Source organism: Osmia bicornis, chromosome 11, assembly GCF_907164935.1.
Source record: "Osmia bicornis bicornis chromosome 11, iOsmBic2.1, whole genome shotgun sequence".
Taxonomy (NCBI): domain Eukaryota; kingdom Metazoa; phylum Arthropoda; class Insecta; order Hymenoptera; family Megachilidae; genus Osmia; species Osmia bicornis.
In genome coordinates, this window is record NC_060226.1 from 7,330,072 (window position 1) to 7,352,872 (window position 22,801).

At 34.0% G+C, this 22,801-nt stretch overlaps 5 protein-coding genes across 12 annotated transcripts; 3 read left to right on the plus strand and 2 right to left on the minus strand.

Moving 5' to 3' along the window:
* The first annotated feature begins 95 nt into the window (after window positions 1–95).
* Window positions 96–4,846, plus strand: LOC114873381 (centrosome-associated zinc finger protein CP190). 5 transcript variants are annotated; one of them, XM_046287861.1, is made up of 8 exons: window positions 592–711; window positions 798–869; window positions 956–1,072; window positions 1,265–1,329; window positions 1,608–1,779; window positions 1,900–2,039; window positions 2,120–2,392; window positions 2,493–4,846. In XM_046287861.1, exons 5-8 carry the CDS (start codon window positions 1,615–1,617, stop codon window positions 4,489–4,491), a joined length of 2,577 nt encoding a protein of 858 aa, XP_046143817.1. In that variant the 5' UTR covers window positions 592–711; window positions 798–869; window positions 956–1,072; window positions 1,265–1,329; window positions 1,608–1,614; the 3' UTR covers window positions 4,492–4,846. The 5 variants fall into 5 exon arrangements, with proteins under 5 accessions (XP_029037478.2, XP_029037477.2, XP_046143817.1 ...); XM_046287862.1 differs by having other exon boundaries at window positions 956–1,063; XM_029181645.2 differs by lacking the exons at window positions 592–711; window positions 798–869; window positions 956–1,072 and adding exons at window positions 96–110; window positions 532–581.
* Window positions 4,847–6,169: 1,323 nt separating this feature from the next.
* Window positions 6,170–9,780, minus strand: LOC114873382 (NF-X1-type zinc finger protein NFXL1). The gene is made up of 5 exons (XM_029181650.2): window positions 9,739–9,780; window positions 9,311–9,623; window positions 9,120–9,232; window positions 7,356–9,036; window positions 6,170–7,278 (listed from the first exon to the last, which is right to left on the minus strand). The coding sequence occupies exons 2-5, from the start codon at window positions 9,572–9,574 to the stop codon at window positions 6,850–6,852; spliced, it is 2,487 nt and encodes an 828-aa protein (XP_029037483.2). The 5' UTR covers window positions 9,575–9,623; window positions 9,739–9,780; the 3' UTR covers window positions 6,170–6,849.
* A 155-nt stretch (window positions 9,781–9,935) lies between these two features.
* Window positions 9,936–11,227, plus strand: LOC114873384 (phosphatidylinositol N-acetylglucosaminyltransferase subunit C). 3 transcript variants are annotated; one of them, XM_029181652.2, is made up of 3 exons: window positions 9,936–10,026; window positions 10,100–10,157; window positions 10,250–11,227. In XM_029181652.2, exon 3 carries the CDS (start codon window positions 10,399–10,401, stop codon window positions 11,215–11,217), a length of 819 nt encoding a protein of 272 aa, XP_029037485.1. In that variant the 5' UTR covers window positions 9,936–10,026; window positions 10,100–10,157; window positions 10,250–10,398; the 3' UTR covers window positions 11,218–11,227. The 3 variants fall into 3 exon arrangements, with proteins under 3 accessions (XP_029037485.1, XP_029037487.1, XP_029037486.1); XM_029181654.2 differs by having other exon boundaries at window positions 10,100–10,152; XM_029181653.2 differs by having other exon boundaries at window positions 10,100–10,152; window positions 10,253–11,227.
* LOC114873378 (nuclear pore complex protein Nup205) lies at window positions 11,119–18,324 on the minus strand. 2 transcript variants are annotated; one of them, XM_029181638.2, is made up of 7 exons: window positions 18,125–18,324; window positions 17,800–17,963; window positions 17,285–17,701; window positions 16,921–17,212; window positions 16,117–16,833; window positions 11,831–15,772; window positions 11,119–11,575 (listed from the first exon to the last, which is right to left on the minus strand). In XM_029181638.2, the coding sequence occupies exons 1-7, from the start codon at window positions 18,132–18,134 to the stop codon at window positions 11,361–11,363; spliced, it is 5,757 nt and encodes a 1,918-aa protein (XP_029037471.1). In that variant the 5' UTR covers window positions 18,135–18,324; the 3' UTR covers window positions 11,119–11,360. The 2 variants fall into 2 exon arrangements, with proteins under 2 accessions (XP_029037471.1, XP_029037473.1); XM_029181640.2 differs by lacking the exons at window positions 17,285–17,701; window positions 17,800–17,963; window positions 18,125–18,324 and having other exon boundaries at window positions 16,919–16,994.
* A 273-nt stretch (window positions 18,325–18,597) lies between these two features.
* Window positions 18,598–22,652, plus strand: LOC114873383 (dolichyl-diphosphooligosaccharide--protein glycosyltransferase subunit STT3A). The gene is made up of 12 exons (XM_029181651.2): window positions 18,598–18,951; window positions 19,328–19,481; window positions 19,560–19,727; window positions 19,807–19,967; window positions 20,045–20,434; window positions 20,510–20,663; window positions 20,741–20,979; window positions 21,056–21,220; window positions 21,311–21,499; window positions 21,583–21,802; window positions 21,870–22,058; window positions 22,142–22,652. The coding sequence occupies exons 2-12, from the start codon at window positions 19,385–19,387 to the stop codon at window positions 22,285–22,287; spliced, it is 2,118 nt and encodes a 705-aa protein (XP_029037484.1). The 5' UTR covers window positions 18,598–18,951; window positions 19,328–19,384; the 3' UTR covers window positions 22,288–22,652.
* Window positions 22,653–22,801: the final 149 nt, after the last annotated feature.

Genomic DNA, 22,801 nt, shown 5'->3' on the forward strand with positions numbered 1-22,801 from the left:
ATATAACTACTGAATACATTTCTTAATGATTTTAAGAAAACTTCGTAATGATATTAAAAGATTATAACGACATTATTATCTAGATGCCTGATTTAACTGAGGAAAGGAATGTAATACTTTTATTCATTATACGATTACATCATTTTAATAATGTATTACATATAATACAAAATTTTTTAAATATTTATAAACTGTTCATGATATTAATAAAATTAATATTCACATTTCATTTAATAACAATATTCAATACGATTCTTATTTCATCTTTCATTGTACAAATTTTATCTCCAATGTTATAATACTTTAAGCCTTATATCTAACATAAATTTATTATATTAATTATATCTGTTTAGCCAAACAGTATCTGATCTTCTTTTTATAAAATATAAACTATCCAAGTGTATAATAACAATGCTGAATCTTGTATAATTGAATATTCTTTGTGCCCTATTTCCATGGTGATCAACCTTATAACTCCATCTGTGAGTCGTGATACATAATGGAATGTTCAATACTACTTGTGTACTAAAGAGATTTATAAGAGATGGAGCTGAGAGGAATATTGAAATATTATTAAATAGGTACGTTCAGTGCGTTCACAGGATATTTTGAATTTGTATAGATTTGAAATAACCATTAATATGCCCGACTTTGATCATGAAAGGGAACCATGTATCGTTATTAAACTTCCCTTTTTCAGCATTCCACAAAGTATGCGTTGATACTTTTGTCAAAAATTCCTTTATTTTCTTATAATACTCTTTCTTTTGTAATATTTTAATTTAATCAAATTTCAGAGCAATTATAGCAATGTATGTATAACATACATTGAAGAATTTTTATGCTGCTGTATTTCATTATTCTCTACTGTAAGTTTTAGTAACATATTTCATATTAATGGTCCCTGCTAATGCGTTATTCTTATAATGTTAGATATGAAATGTTTGGTTTCTAGAAGCCAATCAGGTTAACTTACTGCTAATTAATAAATTGAAGTATTGCTTCCTTTTGTGATATGGATCCTGTGGCACTTGAGTCACAAGAGCGAAAAGATTATACTCAGGAATGTTCAGTAATATTTTGTACACTATAAAGTAGTATTGTAGTGTAAATTAAGTTTTCAATGTTGTACAATTAATGATTTAGCAAATAATAAACTTAATTAATATTAGATATTAAATTATTGAAAATAAAAATATTATTTATTACTTTACAATAATAAAGGTCAAAGGTTTAATATGTATTTCTTATTCTTTCGTTACAGGATTGGGTTCAGTTGGATTATGGTCATAAATAAATCTAACAAGTAGTTAAATTTAATTCTATTAGGTAAGCAAGTACCAACTAATGAGATAATAGATGTATTTCATTCTTAATTTCATCAATGTGATTTTATTAATTTTATTAATTTAAGTGAGTTATTAATTTCTATTCAGATAGAGTACCTGTATTGATATTTTACTCTTTTGTATTTGGTAGTTTATTAATGGATTAATGTTGTACCAGTACATGTTATCGCGTACAATATGAAGGTTAAAAAAAATGATCTTAATAAAAAAAATGTTTTTGATTAACAATATAAATTGAATTAATTATGGTATGTATAGATAAACAATGGAAACAGGAAATCTTGAAAAGCAGTCTCCTTCAAGGGGGTTAAAGCAGGTGAAAGTGGATAACTGGGGAACTTTCTTTCTTCAGCGGCTTCAACAACTTTATTTTGATGAACAGTTACTTGACCTTACCATCAAATTTCCCACCAGTGATATAACTGTTCAGGTAATTGTTATCAAAAACAATTTTATCATAAAGTAGTTAAAAACAAATTGATATTTGTATTTATTAATATTTTTATTATTTGTAGTAATCCTGTAATAATGTACTATATTAATATTTTAGGCTCATCGTTTAGTCATAACAACATGCACAAACTATTTCATGCAACTAGAGCAAGAGCAAAAAGCAAAAGATAAGAATTTTGATGGTGTTATTACTATGCCATCAGACATGCCATATGAATGTGTCAAGTCAGTTATAAGGTACATTTAGATACTATGTAATTTCATAATTAACTCATTTTTCAATTAGAATTTTAAATAAACTATCGTAATATTTTTAGTTTTATGTACACTGGACAGTTGGAATATTGGACTTCTGATCAACATGCTCTCTATAGGACAGCACAGAAAATGAATATGACTGTTCTAACTAAATTACTTGATGCTCAATTTAATACTGCTTCTTTACAAAACGAACAATCAGCAAAGTGCAATACTCCACCAGTAACAACAGCTTCAAAACCTTCAACGTCCACCCCAAAACCAGTAACTACTTCCACATCATCCACTACACCATCTTCAGGACTTTCGAATCAACCTTTACCTGGTAGAAAGTAAGTACATAAATTAACACAGATTTTTAATGTAAAATTCTTGTATATGAATTTTTAGTATTACACATATAGCATGAACTATTTTTTTTTATTGTTTCAGACTTCCTATTTGGAAAAGGAAATTAGATGGACCACAAAATACGTCATCATTTAAGTACGAAATGCGAACATTCCATGGGATTCCCCCACCAAAGCCTACAGAAGTGACCCCCGGTCCTTCACGATTCGATCTCCCGGAAGCCGAAGAATTTGCACTCGGCGTATTTTCATCGTTCGACGATATTACTTACAATACAAAACCAATTGTGCAAGCACCAGATGTATATAAGAGAGACAATTCGCCTAGTGGTAAATGTTCCCCAGACGGAGATAGTAAAAACGATACGACTGAAGATGAGGAGGACGAAAATCATATGAACGAGAAGAGCTTAAAAGAGATGAATTCCGATGACGATTGGTCTGTGAGTAGATGTTTCCAAAGGGGTCAAGAAACACAACCCTCGCCATCCAAGAAAGTGAGATTCGATCGTGAAGAGAAAGAGAATATGGAAAAGGGAAAATCATCTCATAAAGCGAATTCAGAAGATTCGATCAACAACCACGCAAAAATTATTCGTGAAGTACTGAAAAAATACCCTCATTTAGTAAAGAATAACAAGAATATACGTTTGAAGATAATGCAGAAAGAAGCGAAATCGTCGGATAGTAATTCTGCGTCTAAAACGAAAGTCTCTTACGTGGTTCTAAAATCTGATCACTTGATGTCGAGCAATAATAGCGAGGAAAACGAATCAAAAAGTAATGGAACCGTGGACGGTGGTGAGACCGGTCCTTGGAAATGCAATAAGTGTGACTTAGAAGAAGAATACACAAATTACTACATGTACAGAAGACACATGCAGGATGTGCACGAGGAGAAATTCGATCCAAGAATCTGCGAGCACTGTGGTTACAAAGCGACCAAACGAAACATCTTGATGTATCATCTTTACACGAAACACAATGTGCCTCCCCCCAAAAGCATGTGTTTTCCGAAGTGTCAGTCATGTTCTTATGTTGCACTTTCGGAGACGCTGTTAGTAAGACATCAAATTAATCATAACCATCGACCAACATCGCGTCAACACGTATCAGCCTCGGAGGAGATTCAGTGTATACAATGTTCGCAGACATTCAAAGATGTTACAGAATTGACTACACATGAAATTCATACTGGCCATGGGAATTTAGCAGATGGCAAAGAAAAGGGTCACCGTTGTACTCACTGTGGCAAGATTTTTGTACGGGCTACAAATTTGCAGGTCCACCTCGACTGCGTTCACAAGGATCTACGAGATTCTGAAAACGTATCCATGCCATCGCTGTCCTTGGAGCCCTCCTCGGAAGCTGAAGCCCTTAGCCACGTAGCGAGTGGAATAGCAACTTCTTTGGGTGTCGGAGACAACGTTCCCGCAGAATCTCATGACGCGACTTCAAACGTCTCCGAATACATCGTACCCGAAATGCAGTTAAACAATATTTCCCATGAGATAACTTACAACACGCACGAGCTCGATGGACAGCAGATGATTATGCTGATCGATAATGATAATTATCCCCAACAAGAGAATGAGCAGCAACAGCAACCACAACAGTTGAACATCACTGATAACGAACAGATTGTGATGCAAGGTACAGAAGATGGAATGATTGTTTATATCCATGGTAGTGAAGGAACAGAAAGACAAACGTACGAGAATTATCAGCAAGATGAACTTGGTGAAGAGACTGAGGAGATAGTGGAGGAGGTGGTTGAAGAAGTTGAGGAGAAAGTGATGGATGAAGATATGCAAGTTGAACAATCAGAGACATTAGAGGAATGTAATGATGATCAAGTAGAAGAAGTTATTCAATATGTGGAAGAACAGACTGAAATAGTAGAATACGATGAACAATGCAGCGAACAAAGTAATAGTGCAGACGAGGCCCATGAATCAGTCATGATCATTGAAGAAGAACATGTTGAAGGAGAACACGAAGCTGAGAAAACTAACGAGCAAAACAATACAAGAGGCTTTACTAAGTGGGACGAGGACAGTAGAGAATTATCTGAATCATAAATAACAATATTATTACTATATTTGCTTTGTCACTTCTTATGTTTTATTAGTGTTTACGACTAACAAAGCGCGAAATATTTCGATTGCATTTCATTATACTTCTTCATTCTAATACTTGTTTGACTTATATATAATAGATTAAACAGAATTGCTTTATACAGACACAAAAGGAATAATGTATTTTCTGTATAATTGCAACTTATAATTTCTTTAGACATACAGTTGTATAAGATAGAAAAAAAAACCGTGAAATGCAAACGATTAAAAGACAAGAGTGTCGATTTTATGATTAACTACTAGCTACACATGTTCAATGCAAATATTTAGAAATAATAAAGAGATTGAAAATAATGTATTCCTTTCGGGAATTGATTCATAGACACTATAATTGCGAGGTTTCATGATTATCCACGATAATCGATTACACTTTCAAATAGATATTTTTAAAATGAATGAAATAAAAAAGCGTATAATTGTGTACTGCAATATAGAATTACGTATATAGTGTAACAAAACTTTCATTTAATTGATAATTGAAATATTTTTTCAAACTTCCTTGATCATTTTAATTATCATTAGTGATATTTATCTATCAAGATTTATCATTTATTTCATTAATTCAAATGTTTTGAATAATAATTTATCAATTTATTCATATAAAAAGTATAGTATGTATTCATAATATGAATATCTTGAATAGAAAATATGATTCAATACAAGAAAATACCAAACATTATGCTATTTGAGCTATGCATCACAGAATATTCAGACTTGAAAAGGCAAGAAAAATATATTTTTAACAACAAAGTTGAATAAAATATTTGCAATTTATAGTGTGAAACACTCTTATATATTTTATGTTTAAGTAAATCACATAAATGAAAGTTGTACTTTTAAAAAATGATGTATCAAAATTTGTTTTATTTTGGTTCTTATTACCGCAACGCTGTTCTTTGAAAAAAAGAAAAAGCTGTTAGCATTTATTGAACTATTTTGAAGTAATTATATTTTTATAATTGTATTCAGTGTAATTTACAGTAAAGTGGTTTAAAATTATTTATTATAAGATACATAGAGAAAAAAATTTGATTTGTAACATTCAATAAATGATACGTGTGCACATAAACTATGGTAAAATGTGTAATGCAATATGCAAAAAATAATTGTATTTTTAACGCGCACGTCCAACTTTGGCCTCAAATGCAGTACATAAACCGAATTGGACTATGTTATTCCTGAATATATATTCAACATAAACTAATTTTCCGTACTTATAGATGCAATAAGTACAAAAATTTAAGTAAAACGCAAAAGAACTCAAGTTCAAATAGATTTGAACAAAATAACAAACCAATTAAATGTAAAAATAAGGATCATCTTATCATTAATATAGAAATTTCTCATTTTTTATGTGCTATACAATTTTTTATTTCAATATTACACATAATCAAGTAATTGTAATTTAGTTATTACAGTGTTGATGATTATTTGTACTTTAATATTTCTTTAAGTTGTGGAACTTGAAGAAACATTAGTGTAAAAATAATAGTTGTGTAGTTTTATAAGCAAAGATACTTTAAAAGTATGATCACTCATATTTTTCAAGGATTGTATATGTATATTTTTTTGTTTTATTACAAAATTGTAATACTGATGGGGTTTATAATTTTAAAGAGAATTTTAAATTTAATAAAGATTGTCCGTATAAGTTGTGACATTCATTAGACATTTATTTATTTTATATTTAAACTTCTAATGTGTGTATTATTTATTACAAATGTGTAGGAGTGCTTTTTTGGTATTTTTTATTAATTAATTACAGAGAGGAGAAATTTCTCGAGATTGTAAAGAAATTTGAGGGTCGTGTTTAGGAGGCCCTAAAGAATGGCGCGCTGGTCCATCCATTTCTCCCCTAAAGGGGCCGGCGCTTGATTTTCGTCTTATTTTCATCCCTAGAATCACCCCTTAAAATATTGCCCACCTGTTGTCGAACACCCTGTATATGTATGTACATATATACATACAGGCGAGGTTCGCAACAGGAGTTTGGAGTTTGGAGGGCCTGGAAGAGAAGCGACATCAGCGCCTCCTGGTAGTGAGGCGTAAGCCTAAAATTTGCATCAAAATCACAAAAGTGGAGTTTGGAGAGGCTGATTTCTACGAATTTCTAATTCTTTTTTCGCATAATTTCAATAAATTATATTTGTTATCATCTCTTACAATCTCATGTTTCATTAAGCGTATAACAATAGTTTACAGAATAAAAATTATTTTATTTAATTCAGCTAAAAAACCTGCCTTTTCTACAATAAAAATTACAAAATATTGTTTGCATGGTTTTTAACTGTTTTCAACTATTTACAGTTTCTCCATACCTACATAATATATTAAAACACTTATTAAAGTTATTAAAATAGTTAAAATCCAGCATTTTCTATAATTATTACACGTCTCTTCATGGAATTGTTTCCTATCAAATTTATCTTTTCCTTTACGCCGAGATTTGAATTTTCGTTCGAATTTCTTGATTTCTTCTTGATTACGCATTTCCTCTACTTGTCGTTTCTGTTCTAATAATGCGGCTTCAGCTTGATGCTTCTCATTCTTCAACTTAATACAAATTTCATCGCATTTTATAGAAATTTCTTGCTTTTGTACCATCGAACATATATAGTCTTTCTTGATACGTTTGCACGAGCAGAATAATTTTATTTTTTTATTACATTCGTTTTCATTTGTGCATGGACCAGGATGACAATTATTCATGCATCTATGCCCACAAGAATACTGTAACGAAAAACGATTAATTAGAAAGAAATCAATGTATATACGTACCTAGTAATCACCAGAAAAGATTTAATTACATTTTTTGGACACTGATTTCCACATTTAAGTAGTTCATTACGTTGCTCGATCGTAGCTGATGTTAATTCAGAACACCTTCGATATAATGTGCCTATACCACAATGGCATGAAATTTTGACTAATTGCTTGCAAGGACTACAAGGCGCTGGATGACATGGTTTTGGACATAAATGCGTGCAGCCTTGTGGTCGTGAAAACAAGCATGGCTTTTCACATTCCATGCATGGAATGCTATTCTTTGCATCTTCAGAAGATGCTACTTTATGGCAATCTAATTCGCATCTATGATTGGTACAAGGTAATATTCTTCCGCAAAGTCTTCCACAAGAAGTAGGTTTAGCTGCATGACAAGGCCATGGACGTGTTTCATGGCCTCCTAAACAAGTCACCGGTACAGATACTTCACATGCCGGACAAGGTAGTGTTTTAAGCTGCATAGTTTCTTTCTGTATATCCCATGGACCTGCGGGTTGCGTTTTCACGTCATTTTTATTCACTTTTACCCAAACTTTTGTATGACAAACAGCAACGCAAGAATGGCCGCATCTTTTATATATCAAACCACAAATTTTTTTGCAAGGTGGACAAGGGCCTTGGTGGCATTTGTGAGTTTCCCTTTTAAGGTGATGACAAATCGGCGGTATCTTGCACGGTTTATTACATGCTGGTGGTTTAATTTTCTTCATCGTACCACACGGTATTCTTATTTTATTGTAACCACATCTACATTGAATAATATCGGTTCTCTCGCACGGATAACAAGGACCGCTGTGACAAGGTGCAGAACACTTGTGCTTACGGCAGTTTAAAGCGTTGTCGCATATCTTTTCGCATACGTTATATATGTTTTTCATTAAACAGTCACAGCATTTTTTATTGCATAAATGTCTTCCACATAGACGCATTTGCGTGCATTTCTTGTTGCAATGGAATTCTTTACCGCATGCAATTTCTTTTTGATAACTACCGCAACGGCATGATTTCCTCACTACCTCTAAACATTGACCGCATTTATCTGTATGACATCTCATATTACAATAATGTGAGCCACACTCTAATAATTTTCCACACGTGTCTCCACACGTTGGTACCTGTTCTTGTTCGCAAGATACCGCATATCGTTTCTTTCCACAAGGACACGTTCTGTTCTTCTCTAATGGACAATTTCCACAATCACCAGGTAAATGGCACGTGCTTTGGCAAATATGAACGTTACATGAAAGTGCTCTACGACAGGGTATGTCGCAAATCCACGAGCCTTCAAAGCATTGCTTCATTTCTTTTTTACTCTTGCAATGACACTCTATCAATAACGCTTCTCCACAAGGAGGGCATTCACCTGTGTGACACAATTGCTTGCAACTATGCGAGCATAGTTTATATTTTTTATCGCATACGGTATCACAGCTCCATTCTTTTGCATTGCATCGTCGTGGCTGTGGCACTTGTTTGCCGCAATAACAGCTTATCGATATTGTTTTTCCACAAGGAGGACATGGTCCTGGATGACAAAGTAATACACATTTGTGACCGCATTCTGGTTGCAGAGCTTTTCCACAAGTTTCTCCACAAGAATGTGGAATATTCCATGGATAATAAGAAGGATCCACGACTTTTTTACAGAAACACTTATAATTACGAGGAACTTCGTCTTGTTCGTATTCTGTGCGACATTTTGGACTGAAATATGTACAAAAATATGGCGATATATCGCGTTACAGTTGATACAGAGCGTGATATATTTTCTTTAACATGTTACTTACCATGCCCATACTGGTGCGATACCTTTTTCATGTTTAACATTTAAACTATCCCGTATCCAATGCAAAATGCATGATAAATGTAAAAATGCATAACATTTATTACAGTTCCAAATCTAAAATATTTCCATTAAACAATTGCAATACATTTTCAACGTAAAATTAACAATTTTAAGATACACAGTTTAACATACCGCATCTGCTTTCTTTATAGTTGAAATACATATCAAGCAAACAGCACTACCAGATTGAAAAATATTAATTAAATATGATAAAAATTTTTCTGAATCTGCCTCTCTTCCTTGATAAGCAGATAGCACCTTTTCAACCACATTTTGCATATCTTCTTCATTTCTATCATCCTCATCCTCGCTGGATGATTCTAAATAGGCATTAGCTTCTAAATGCTTATTAATTGCTATTTTATTTTCTGCTTGAGCTCGTCTAAATTTTTGCATATTTCTTGTTTTTTAATTGAGCTCATTCAATCAAATTCTAATGATTCTTCTGTAACAAAAATATAAATATTATATAAGACATATTGATTGTATTTATATAAGTAGGTAAATACTTATACATATAAATAGGTACAAATATTTTAAAAAAAAAATAATTTATTTACCTATTTGCATATAATAAAAAAAATATGTCTAAATGTAAAGAAAAAGGAGAAAAGTGATTCGTTCAAAATACATTTCATTCAAATCATTCTAAATTTCAGCCATATTTCTTCCACGTATATTAATACTTCTTCATTCGGCTTAGTAAAATTTGTAGGTTATACGTTTAGAGGTTATTCGATAAAAAATTGTGGAAGGAGGATGGAAGATAACCAATCGTTAATGATATAATGTTTATAAACTACTCGTGTAACCAACTGAATTTGATTGATTAATTCAGGCTAAATAAAGTAATTATCTGTTTTCTGGAATTATATATTCTTTACATTTTTAACAAACTGTGTTTATTTATTGGATTCATAGCATATACAGTGCCTTCCAAAGTCTTTTTAACGAGGTTAAACTATCCATCGAGCGTAAGGTTTTTTAATTCAATACACTATCCAATAATATATCAAATCAAAATTAAGAGTGATTCAAAATTGATAAAAATTGTTGGTTTTTTTTTTATAGCAGATAATAATTAAAAATCCAATGAACGTTGAGCAATACTGAAGAATGAATGAATATTACTTTAAAAATGCTAACCTTTGGTAATAGTATTTAATCAACAAAATGATTGTAAATATTCATATGTCATTCAAATTTCATTAAAAACGAGTATGACCGAAGTACAGTGGCAGAAAAATTTATATGAAAATTATGGTTTACCAGACAATTATACAGATAATACATTTTTGGAGCAATTGCGTAAAAATATAAAGCCAAACAATGTAACATTAATTGAGGCAATAACTTTTGGTGCTAGTGTATGTATTCAATTAAACATTGTAATTCTTTTCGTCATTATATTTATCTGGTTAAGCAAAGAATGGACCAGTCCAAATATCATATTTATATCAGGTGTAATTTGTACAGTGTTTGGTTATTTTATCTTCTGCTTAAAAGAACCAAATACTTTGACCAAATTAACTAAAGATCTCAGAACTGTATTAATTTTTCTTACTTTCGGTTATATTTTATCGCCAGTTTTAAAAACTTTGACCGAAACTATTAGTACAGATACAATTTATGCCATGACAATATTAATGTTTCTTGTACATTTAATATTTAGCAAATATGGTTCTTTGCAAATATCTTTATCAGATTCTTTATCTATTACATCTTCAATTTTTGGTTCCTTAATGTTAGCTTCCAGATTAGTATCTCCGTCTCATGCATTTTCTCTTCTAACAGTTTCTGTACAGTGTTTTGTTTTATTACCATTTTTAATGCATACATTAAGCAATAAAATATTTATTTCAATTTTATTAACATTTAGTACTTTGTATCTTCTCTTATTTCTTTCGCAAACTCTATCTTATGTATTCATTATAACCACAGTATTTTTACATTTTATTTGTCCTTGTTGGTATATACAATGTCAAAGGTACAAAGATAATATTTATGGACCATGGGATGAGGCTGTAATCAGTTCTTAAATATTTAATTTATTAGCAGTAAACGTTATAGTCGTAAATACTGTTGTAATACGATTTTGGCAGTCGATTGTAAATATACACGAGTATGTAAAAAAATATGTTCTTATATATTTTGAATCGATGTTGTGTACGTAAGTGTGCCGTTATTGTACAATTATAAACTGTAGTAGTCTTTTAATTCTTCTTACGAGAGCTTCGATAAAACTGTGATCCACTGTTGCGTATTCACTATGCGTATCCAGCAGCTGTGTAATAAAACTATCTGTAAACGTAGAAACGAGACCTTGTTTCAATTCCATTAGCGTTTCCGATGATACTTTCCACGCTACCATATCTTCGTCTATACCGCCGGAGGATACTAGAAAAATAGAAAAACAATTTGAAGATTTTAATGGGTAGGACACGATAACAAATGGGGGAAGGTCAAAAGTTAGACCCTCATCCGAGATAAGGGCGCCAAGGGTCGGGTCCCGGTGTGTTCTTCAGAGATCCCGGGGCCCTCCCTATATCCCCAGGGGGGCAGGGGGTGTCTTTTGAAGATTTCCTCCACGTAAAAAAAAAAAAAAAAAATGGGCACGATGAAGTTTCTCAATATAAATGTGTTCAGTTTTACCTTGCATTCGGCTATGCCGAGATACTACTTGTATCATGTAGAAATCTAAGTGGCTCCAAAGAATATACAAAGCATGTTCTATTATCAAAGAACAATATTTTATGCATTGACGCTTCTCTTTAACCCAGCGATTTAATCGTTGTTCAACTATAACTCGTTGCTTCTGCACATCGAGCTTCGCTTCTTCCTCTGACATGTATTCCTTTAATTCTGTCGTACTCATTTCTCCTACGATCGCCGATTTCTTGATGAGAGTATCGATTTGAGGCAATTCAGAGTGTAACAAATTTATAACAGATACAAGCTGATCAACAATCGTTCCCAAGTGTACACCACCCGACGTATCCTTCATTCTATCTTCTCTTCCCCCTGGTTTTGGTGTCAAATGAGGTTCAAACAGCACGTTCCTTATCTTTTGATCCATTCTACTGTGCTGCATCTGATTCCTTGTATACAACATAATATTTGCTACTATTTGAACAGAGAATATATGTTGTTGATTCGCATCCGTTTGCTCGTGACTTAAGCGTATAGGAGGTGGTTGCAACTGAAATTTGCACAATAAAGACAACATTAATTTTTGTAGTCGATAAAGATGAGCACGAAGCTCTCTTATCCCAGTGACATCCTCCAATAGACGGTCGTCGAATTCGTTCCTCGTTAATTCCTCGTCCACTAATTTATACATATCAATGTTCGCTGATCTGGATATCACTCCTGTAAGGCAGGCAATCTCTTTCAAGAAAAGAGTGTTCGCTTTTGGGAAAGCGTTTCTTAAGACCATCTCGATGGTATCTCGATGACTCTGTAGAAAGCCACAAACTTGTATCGCACAGGATTGATTCTCTGTTCCCAGAGTGGTGAGCAAAGCATCGCAAAAATATAATGCTGGCAGAAAGATTTGCTGGTAACGTTGCCCGATAGAAGGTATGAAGGAATAATCACCCCCTTCGAAACCTATGTGAACGTCCGGATGATGATCAAAAACAACCATGCTCGACATGCACGATAAGATCTTGTTCTCTAAAAGACTCTCAGCGCCCAATCTCGTAGAAGCCATTCTACAAAACGTTGCCATTTTTGCTTCGTACAAATACAGTGGCCTCAGTGTTGGAGGTTCTGGTTGTAACATATACCTCAACATGTTATCAGATTCTAGCAGACTGTCTATCATATGCTTTAAATATCCTCTACTAGTTAAATAGATTATCCAAGCGTTGTCATAGTCCAATTCCAATATTTTATCTAAACAAGATAACGCCAACATTTTGCAGACGTCGTGACCACCCGAACAATTGTGGCACAAAATGTCCATCAACTGATTTCCAAAACTATTTATCACTTGTATCGTTGCATAACGGTGCGAACGTTCTTGAACAGGCATTATTCTGTTAACAGTACTGTCTAATTGGCTAACGTACATAAAGTCTACGATATTTGTACCTTCTGATTTTTCCAAACCGATCACGCAGAGGAAATTCAATAACGCTGCGTACAGATGAGTGATCACTTTCTGCGATGAAGCACCAGCATTCAAAATCCATTGCAATACATGGCTTAAAATAATCTTCATCATCGTCGTGTTCGAGGGTGACGATGGAAACGATTCGTTGTCGGTCTGTGTGATAAAACTGTTTCTTAAATGCACCAACAACATCAGAACCGTTCCAGATACCAAGGTTTTGATCTCGCTCAATGCTTCGCAAGATGTCATCTTTTGCAATAAATCGTGAGACAAATTCAACAGCAGATGCTGTTTCTGTGCCGTGGGTAGCTGTTGATTTGTCGCAACGCAGAATAGTATCTCTGTTGTCTGACACCAGCCTTCGACGAATTTTACAGTAGCATACGACAACAATTTGATCTGATTCCTCTTCAAAGCGTGCTGCAAAATTCTTTGTACTTCCTGCTGCATCAGATTCCTCTGTGTCGCAGTTGCACTGTTCTGAGTAACCGCTAATTCTTCGGTGATCAGGGAATGAAGTTTTCTGATATCTATAAGACGAGGTCCTCCTATCAAGGTAACCGGTACGCTACACCGTCCTAAAACCATTTCTACCTGTGACGGATCAAAAAAGTCTAGTACCAACGGTGGTTCCAATTGCAGTTGAAATTCAATGTAGTGCAACAGATCCATAAGAAGTTTCTGCGATGGAACAATCTGTCCCTTTTCTTGGCCAAAGTTCCCAACTAATCGTTGAACGAGTAAATTCTGCAAACTACCTCCAGCGACTCGCAATTCGATCGCAGCTATCTTTAACAGCCACGACATGCAACCAAGCTCTGTTGCTTTATTCTGACCTTCGAACGGTAACTTGGAGAGGTGCCGTTGCACGAAATCTTGATTAATGCTCGTTCGCAAGAATCTCAGTACTGGGACCGATGTTTTGTTATTCGCAGCCAACGTGTGGAGGAAACAATAGCAAGCTTCGGTTATTTTATCACGACCACGCTCGAGTGATTGTTCCAGAATTCCTAATATAGAATGGAGACACGTTCGAGGAAAGCCTAGAATTCCAGGCTGCTGCAGTATCGTCTTTTTAATGTCTTTGATGTTGATGTCAAATCCTAACAGATAATGAGCAAGATTCGGCGTTGGTCGTGTAATGCTGTGCATCATCAGCAGTAGAATTCTCTCCTTGCAGCTACCAGTGTACTGTTTTTCGTTCGACTCGTTATCGTCGTCGAGAATAATATCTGCGTCTAAACATTCCACGAAACCGTGTCTAATATGCGTAGCTAAAGTCGGAGTGGCTGTGAACGTGGAAAGTAATTCCGAATCAGCCCCTGGCTCGTTCGTCACTTCGTGTATCACGCCAACAGCGTGAAACGCATGTTGTGGAAGCCAAGAACTGTAGAATATGTATTTTGCCACGTTTATCATATAATCAGGCTTCTTCGATTGGGGATCAACTTCTAAAAGCAATCTTGATAATCCAGTTAAGATTTTATGTATCGATTTTGCAGCAGCTAATTGCGACATGTAACTGTGCTGAGTTTTTAATCCTCTTTCCAGTATCTCCAAACAATACAGCGTAGCATTTTCAAGATTCTTTTTACCAGGAAAAGGTTCGTAGATGTCAAAATTACAGCAACCTTTATCAAGAACGTACAATATAACGTGCAGTAGCTCCGACTTTGAATGCAACTGGGTCATTATATGATATCCCGGAGCGGAATTAACCACCGTTGTTTCTCCGCTCTGAAGTTCTACCTTACATCCAGTAAAATCCTCTACCGCAGGCTCGTACTGTTTGATCAGTTTTGAGAATATTTTTAAGCAGCCCTCTGCCACTTCCCATTTTTCAGCTGGATTTTTGTACGATCGTGTGTGGAACTTTAAAAATACGGTATTGATGATGAAGTGTAAGTACGGATCAAAACCAGGATTGCGTTGACCCATTCCTAATAATCGTGGTATAGGAAAGTCCGTGAGAACGTCTAATAGTTCTAACATTGCTCGCGTCAGCGGATATTCGTCTTTCTTCGATTCGATCTCTTCCAATTCTGTCTGAACACCTCGCGGTTGATAGCTACTTATGGTTGGTATAGTTGAAAGTATCTGGGCAGCTTCTAAACTTTGCCATACAGTCGATGAACTTTCCGGTGATTTTGCTAGCGCGGCGAGAGTTCTTATTAAAACAGCTTTCAATGGAATTGATATTCCACAACTGACTAAACCGATCAGAGATGGTAATACTTTCCATCCAGGATGATCGCATATCGCGATTCTCGACATCTCATCGTTCTTCGCGATCACCTGAACGACCAAAAGTACCGATTCAAGACCTTTAACTTCCTCGGGAGTGATACCTTTCAGGTGACTTCTCTGACGATACACGGTATCTTGACTAGGCGGTAGTTCTTTTCTAAGATTAATGTAATAGCGGCTCAGAGAACTGAAGAAGTGATCCCAAGAAATTGTTGTTGATCCGGAAGTTCCTGTAAACAAAGTTAATGTATTACAGGGTGATCCTTTCGCTAGTGGACCCAAAGGAAGTGTTGCAACAATAGAATGAAGAAGTCGACATTCCATTTCTGTCATCGCTTACTTGACGGAGGTATCCACCTCCCTTTTTTTTTTTTTACGTGGGGCAAATCTTCCAAAGACACCTCCAACCCCCTGGGAAGGGGTCGGAGGTAAGGCGGGATTATTACCACTCTAAAACCCCCACGGTGGCCACCTCCGTCAAGTAAGCGATGACAGAAATGGGATGTCGACTTCTTCATTCTGTATAATAACTTTCATCTTAACTAGTTAGTTTCATTTTTATTAATATATTTACCATTCGGTTTAAGAAAATTAAACGCTTGTCGTGCTGCCTGCGGCGAAGATGCGAGAGACGCTATCATTTTAAGATACGGAACAAATAATCCTGCTGGCAATATTTCCCCGGCAAGACGTACAAATTTAAACAAAGCAACCTGTCTAGATGGCAAACGATTGATATAGGCTGGAGCGGATGCGTGCGTCGAGTCAGAATGATGACACCAATAATCCATAACCAAATCCAATTTTAAAGGATCTTCTTTATATAATTCAGCTACGGTTAACATCAAATATTCGAAATGATTATCTAGATTCAGAGGTGGCTCGATACCCTCTTGCTGATATGCTTGAATCAAACGCATAGATTCGTCTGCTCTATTTCGCAATTCCTTCACTTTCATAGGCATTAGCAATATAAAATCAGAAATGAGAGAGTGAAAATAACGTATATAAAATTCTTCGTAATAGATGATTTTGTTCTTGAACAATACTTCGGCCATAAAATGAAAGCATTTATTCGACAAAGCCGTTTCCAACAATCTTTCGTCTTCTGTGGTTATGTTTAAAAGTTGCACGCTGCTCGCAGTCTTGATCGTTGCCAAAGCAACTGCAAATGCAAATTGTATTATTCCGCACAATCCGGCATTTTCCCAACTGACGTTAGCTGATAATTTCTTGTACAATTCTTCGTGTGCTCCTCTTTCTGCGATTAACGGCATAGAATTGATCAATTCTGGAAAAAAAGGAGAAACCACTGAATAGTATAACAAGGTTCAAGATAAAAATTATTTCTACGATCGTATGACAAATGTTATTACACCTTCGCCGTTCTCGCGACTGTGTAACGAACTAAAATTAATTGCGTTTAATACACTCATTATGATCGCAAGAGTGACTTTATCTGGACCTCCTTCACCTGCTTCGGATACTATTTGTTTTGTTTGTAAATAAGGTACCAAGTGAAATAAGATTTCATTTGGCAATGAAGACTGAGCAGACCATAGATATAAAATGTCGGCCAAGTCTTGTCTAGAATCGTTGTAAAGTTTCATCACCATATAACGATGTTTCGATCCTCCTAATGCACGATTTTTTTCTAACAATTCTTGTTCCTATCAAATGTGAAATAATAATTTAATTACTGTAGATTTATAATAAAAATTTTAGTATGTATCCTAAAATACCTTCAAAGGATCCATGGTTTCCAATAAAGAGACAATCCTATGTAATAAACCATCTTTTTCCAATTTATTTGTATATTCGGTAATATGTCTTAAAAGAGCAATCGGGGCATCGATTTTCCAGCTATGTCCCATTCTAGCTTGTACCAGCATTCTTAAAGTTGACGTGAGTGCTTTCTTTCCATCATAGTATAATAAAATAGCTGTTAATCCCCGAGGTAAACCAGGATGATGGGACATTTGCAACTGGGCGGTACATAAAAGATCCAATGCCATGAATTCATTAAGCTCATACATGTCTGATATAATCAGCGTTTCATCAACTAATTCTTTTGATAATAATTGATGTCCTAAGCCAGGAAGCGTGATACCCTCAATTGCTCCTTTCGTTATTTCTTCCCGGCTATTTGCATTTGGAGGCTACAATTAAATACATCTTAAATCACATAACATAAAAATTTGTAACATTTTTATCATTACTTGTAATATTGCTCAAATTCCATTACTCTATCACTTACAGGATTTTTTAACAGAGTAAGAAAATTTTGTCTATGGTTTCTCAAAGCTTCTATAAATTCATGATATTGAAGATCATGGGTAGTTGGAGAAGATGTAATATACCGTTCTACAAGACTCTGTAACTCCTTGTACGGAGTCCACATGTCCTCTGTTGTTCCTTTATCTATAATGTATATAAGAAAACATTTAGTTCTTTGTTATGGTTTTATACAATCACATATTTTGTAATAATGTGAAAATTTATCCTCATGTATTACACAGTGAAGGTTAGATATTTCATTTAGTATTGAAAGAATGTATATACTCGTAGAAATTACAACTTACCTTCAGACATGTTTGCAGAATAAATGAAACGTTATAAAAGTGTAAATCTGCTGGAGCTAAATATCGTACTTATATTTAATAGAAGCAAAGAAATCTCGTGCAACATAATACAAATACCGGTCCTCTGGCGGGAATCGTAGACTTATTGCAGTGACTACAGATATGTACAAGAAAACTGGACATGCCTTTGTTACCGAAGGGTGGTCATTTTTGGGGAGTGCGGCTCCCCAGTATGAAGAGAGGGCTAAACTTCCGAAAACCTCCATGCTCCAAATTGGCTTAAATTTTGAAAATAAATTTTTTTTTGATAAAAATGATGATTGCGAGAAGGATTTTTGGCGACTCGAATAAAAATTTGTTATCTAGTATCTGCATCTCTGAGGGGGTGCGATTTGGGCTGTTCAAGATGGCGCAAAGATCTTCGCGAAGCAATTTTATTTTCAATTCGAAAGTTAATATTTTTATATCTCGTGGTACCAAATAATATCTATTGTCTTTAATTTAAATACTTTCGCTTTATTTTCTCAATTAATACATTTGTACATTTATATTCGGTGATTTGTTTCATTTTATCAGATATGCGAGTAGGATAACTAGTAGTCAATTTTGATCTATGCTTTTTTTCGTTCGACTCGCGCTGTTCTGAGTTAGTAATTTAAATGATATTGTTATTTTATTACTTTTCTTATATTGTAAGATTCATAAATTCGTAAGTTCACATTACGACCTACATAATATTTATAAAATTACGCAAATGTACGATGCAGAAGAGTAAATTATATATGATTCAGAATATATGTACATATGTCGCCGGCCGGTAATTTTGTGTACGTGGTCAGTTTTTAGATAGACGGCATCATTTAAATTTTCGTAATTTCATTTTTCAGCACGTAAACGCTATGCTTTATTGAAGTAGTATTTTCACCGCTGTATTAATAGATTTTGATGTGTTGAATATTGAACAATTTTAAACATCTTTACATCAATAAGAAAGCTTAACCTAACACTGAATGACAAACGCCATGTGTTCTTCATAACATATTTTGTTATTATAGTTTATTTAATATACATTAGAAATCCTTCCTGTTTATATTTCTAAAATGTTTGATGGATTTTGGCATGTGAAACAATTATAATTTTTATCCTGAATAAGAGATATTGTTTATATCAAAACAAGTAATGTATATTTTTCATTTTGTGTAGATGAATTAAACAAAGGTGGTGGCTTGACTGCTTGGAAAGGTACCTCAAAGTCTCAAAATGACTGCATTAATGAAGACAAGAGGTTTGCGTATGTCTGCGCAAAAACAGGAAACACTTTTAAAATTGACTGTGTTATCCCTTGCAGCAATATTATGTAAGATTTATAAATAATTGCAGAAGACATTCTTATAATGTTTCATATGTTTGTACATGAAATATTATTTCTTTTTAGCATTTGCTACAAGGTTGTTTTCAGTACTAAGATTTGAGAGCGTTATTCACGAATTTGATCCATATTTTAACTATCGCACAACAAAGTACTTAGCTGAAAATGGATTTTATAGTTTTCATAATTGGTTTGATGATCGGGTTTGGTATCCTTTAGGCAGGATAATCGGAGGTATGCGTCGCTTTAATTCATACTGTATATATCTTGTTTTTGTAATATAAATATAATACAAGTTTAATATTTTTCACAGGAACAATATATCCTGGTTTAATGATAACATCAGCAGCATTATACCGACTTTTATGGTTATTAAATATTACTTTAGATATACGTACTATTTGTGTCTTCCTTGCTCCATTATTTTCTAGTTTAACAACAATCATTACTTACATGCTTACCAAAGAACTGAAGGTAAAGGTTTTCAAATAAGATATTTTTATTATGCCAATACAGTAAATCATACATTTTTTTCTATTCATAATTTGAAGGATTCTGCATCAGGATTGTTCGCTGCAGCTATGATAGCAATTGTTCCTGGTTATATATCACGATCAGTGGCAGGATCTTACGATAACGAAGGCATAGCTATCTTTTGTATGTTATTTACATATTACATGTGGATCAAAGCAGTTAAAACAGGAGCAATTTATTGGGCTACATGCGCTGCTCTTGCATATTTTTATATGGTGTCTTCTTGGGGTGGTTACGTGTTTCTGATTAATTTAATTCCTTTACACGTTTTAACGTTAATGGTAACTGGTAGATTTTCTCATAGAATCTACGTTGCATACAGTATTTTATACTGTTTAGGAACAATTTTATCCATGCAAATATCATTTGTTGGATTTCAACCTGTTCAAAGTTCTGAGCACATGCTTGTAAGTATAAGCTACAGTTGCATTAATTTAAATTAAAAAAATGTTTCGTATAAATCTGCCTTTTATTTCTTTCAGGCATTAGGAGTTTTTGGGCTTTGTCAGATTCATGCTCTAGTTGATTATTTACGCAGTAAAGTGTCACAGGACGACTTTGAAGTATTATTCCGTGGACTTGTTATTTCTGCTGTCACCATTTCATTCGTTTTGGGCGTTATTTTAACGATAACTGGTATACATAATGTTAAACAATGATTTTTCATAAGTTACGAGGCAAATTAACTTCTAAATTTATTGATCTTATTTAAGGAAAAATATCGCCTTGGACCGGACGTTTTTATTCACTTTTGGATCCATCTTACGCAAAAAATCATATACCCATAATTGCTTCCGTTTCGGAGCATCAACCAACATCGTGGAGCTCGTTTTATTTCGATCTTCAGATTTTAGTGTTCTTATTTCCATTAGGTTTATACTTTTGCTTTTCAAAATTAACGGACTCTAATATTTTTCTTATTCTATATGGAGTTACGAGTTTGTACTTTGCTGTGAGTATAATTGTACTTAAAATTTACATTGCGAAGAAATTGAAGTTAATGTTTGAATATTTCTTGAATTGTACAGGGTGTAATGGTTCGTTTGATGTTAGTCCTTGCTCCTGTAATGTGTATTCTGGGTGGAATCGGAGCCTCCTCTTTACTTGTTACTTACATGAAACAATTAGACAGAGGAAAAGTTAGCGATAAAAAGTCTAAAAAGTTTGAAAGTAATTACGTACTCAGAAGTGAGGTAATAATATCAATCGTAATCAAAATATATACATGCATACACACACAATGAAATAAATGTTATAATATATGTCTGTATATTCGTTTTCAGATTGCTACGTTTTTCATAACCCTAATGTGCATTCTGTTCTTTTCATATGTCATTCACTGTACATGGGTTACAGCGGAAGCTTATAGTTCGCCTAGTATTGTACTATCAGCACGTTCTCCCGACGGTGGTCGAATGATATTCGACGATTTCAGAGAAGCATATTACTGGTTACGCATGAACACACCAGAAGTAATTTCGTAGTATTTTGAATAATTCAATAAAGAAATAAAATTGTCATGTATAACATTTGGAACTGTATTTTTTAAATGCAGAATGCCAAGGTGATGTCCTGGTGGGATTATGGATATCAGATCACAGCAATGGCGAATCGTACGATCTTAGTAGACAATAATACATGGAATAATACTCACATATCAAGGGTTGGTCAGGCAATGGCAAGTTCTGAGGAGAAAGCTTATGAAATAATGAGAGAACTAGATGTTAATTATGTTCTTGTTATTTTTGGAGGACTTACGGGCTATTCGTCCGACGGTAAGGTCAAAAATCAGATGAAGTAACTAAAAATGTAACTATACATTTCAACTGATTACAATTTCAGATATTAATAAGTTCCTGTGGATGGTACGGATCGGTGGAAGCACCGAAAAAGGAAAATCTATAACAGAATGGGATTATTATAATTCAGCAGGGGAGTTTAGAGTTGATAAAGAGGGTTCTCCAGTTTTGCTCAATTGTCTTATGTACAAAATGTGTTATTATAGATTTGGTCAGGTTTATACCGAAGGGGGTAAGTTTTTTTTAACCATTTAAGTCACTAGTATAAATACAGTGTATAATTTTTTATTTATAATAATTTTAATCATTAAACAGGTAAACCTTCTGGGTATGACAGAGTCAGAAATATGGAAATCGGTAATAAAGATTTTGAGTTAGATACGTTAGAAGAAGCCTACACCACAGAACATTGGCTTGTACGAATTTACAAAGTGAAAGATTTGAAAAATAGAGGAATTTAAAAATGATGAATTAGTAACAAAGGAGTAACGGTACCACAACTTTTGTAAATTTTTTCATAAAATTCCATTCACTTATAAGTTTTATAATTATCTATAAGATACCAACGTGGCACTAAATACAGAATTACATATTTCTATGAACAGCAGTGTAATCGAAACTTTTATAAAAGACGTATAAAATCCTCGCCATAAACATTAATTTAGTAAATGTAATTATCGATTCATAAGATAATTTAGTTTTGAAAGTAATATTTCTTTCGAACGAAAAAAGCGAACAACATATTTATTCTAATAGCGTCTATTAAAATATATTCCAGCACTTGTATGTTGAATGGTATTTGTAGTATATACGATTTTGTTAAGTTCTTGGATAAGCCTTTGTCATTCTCCTGGGGTACGCCTTCGAGGAGGGGTGGGAACCCGGTGAAGCGCGATACTGTACAATTTACGGTTCATATATTTCAAGGTGCATGTCTGTACTCATAGCTTTTGTTTTGTAAACGTGTACAGACAT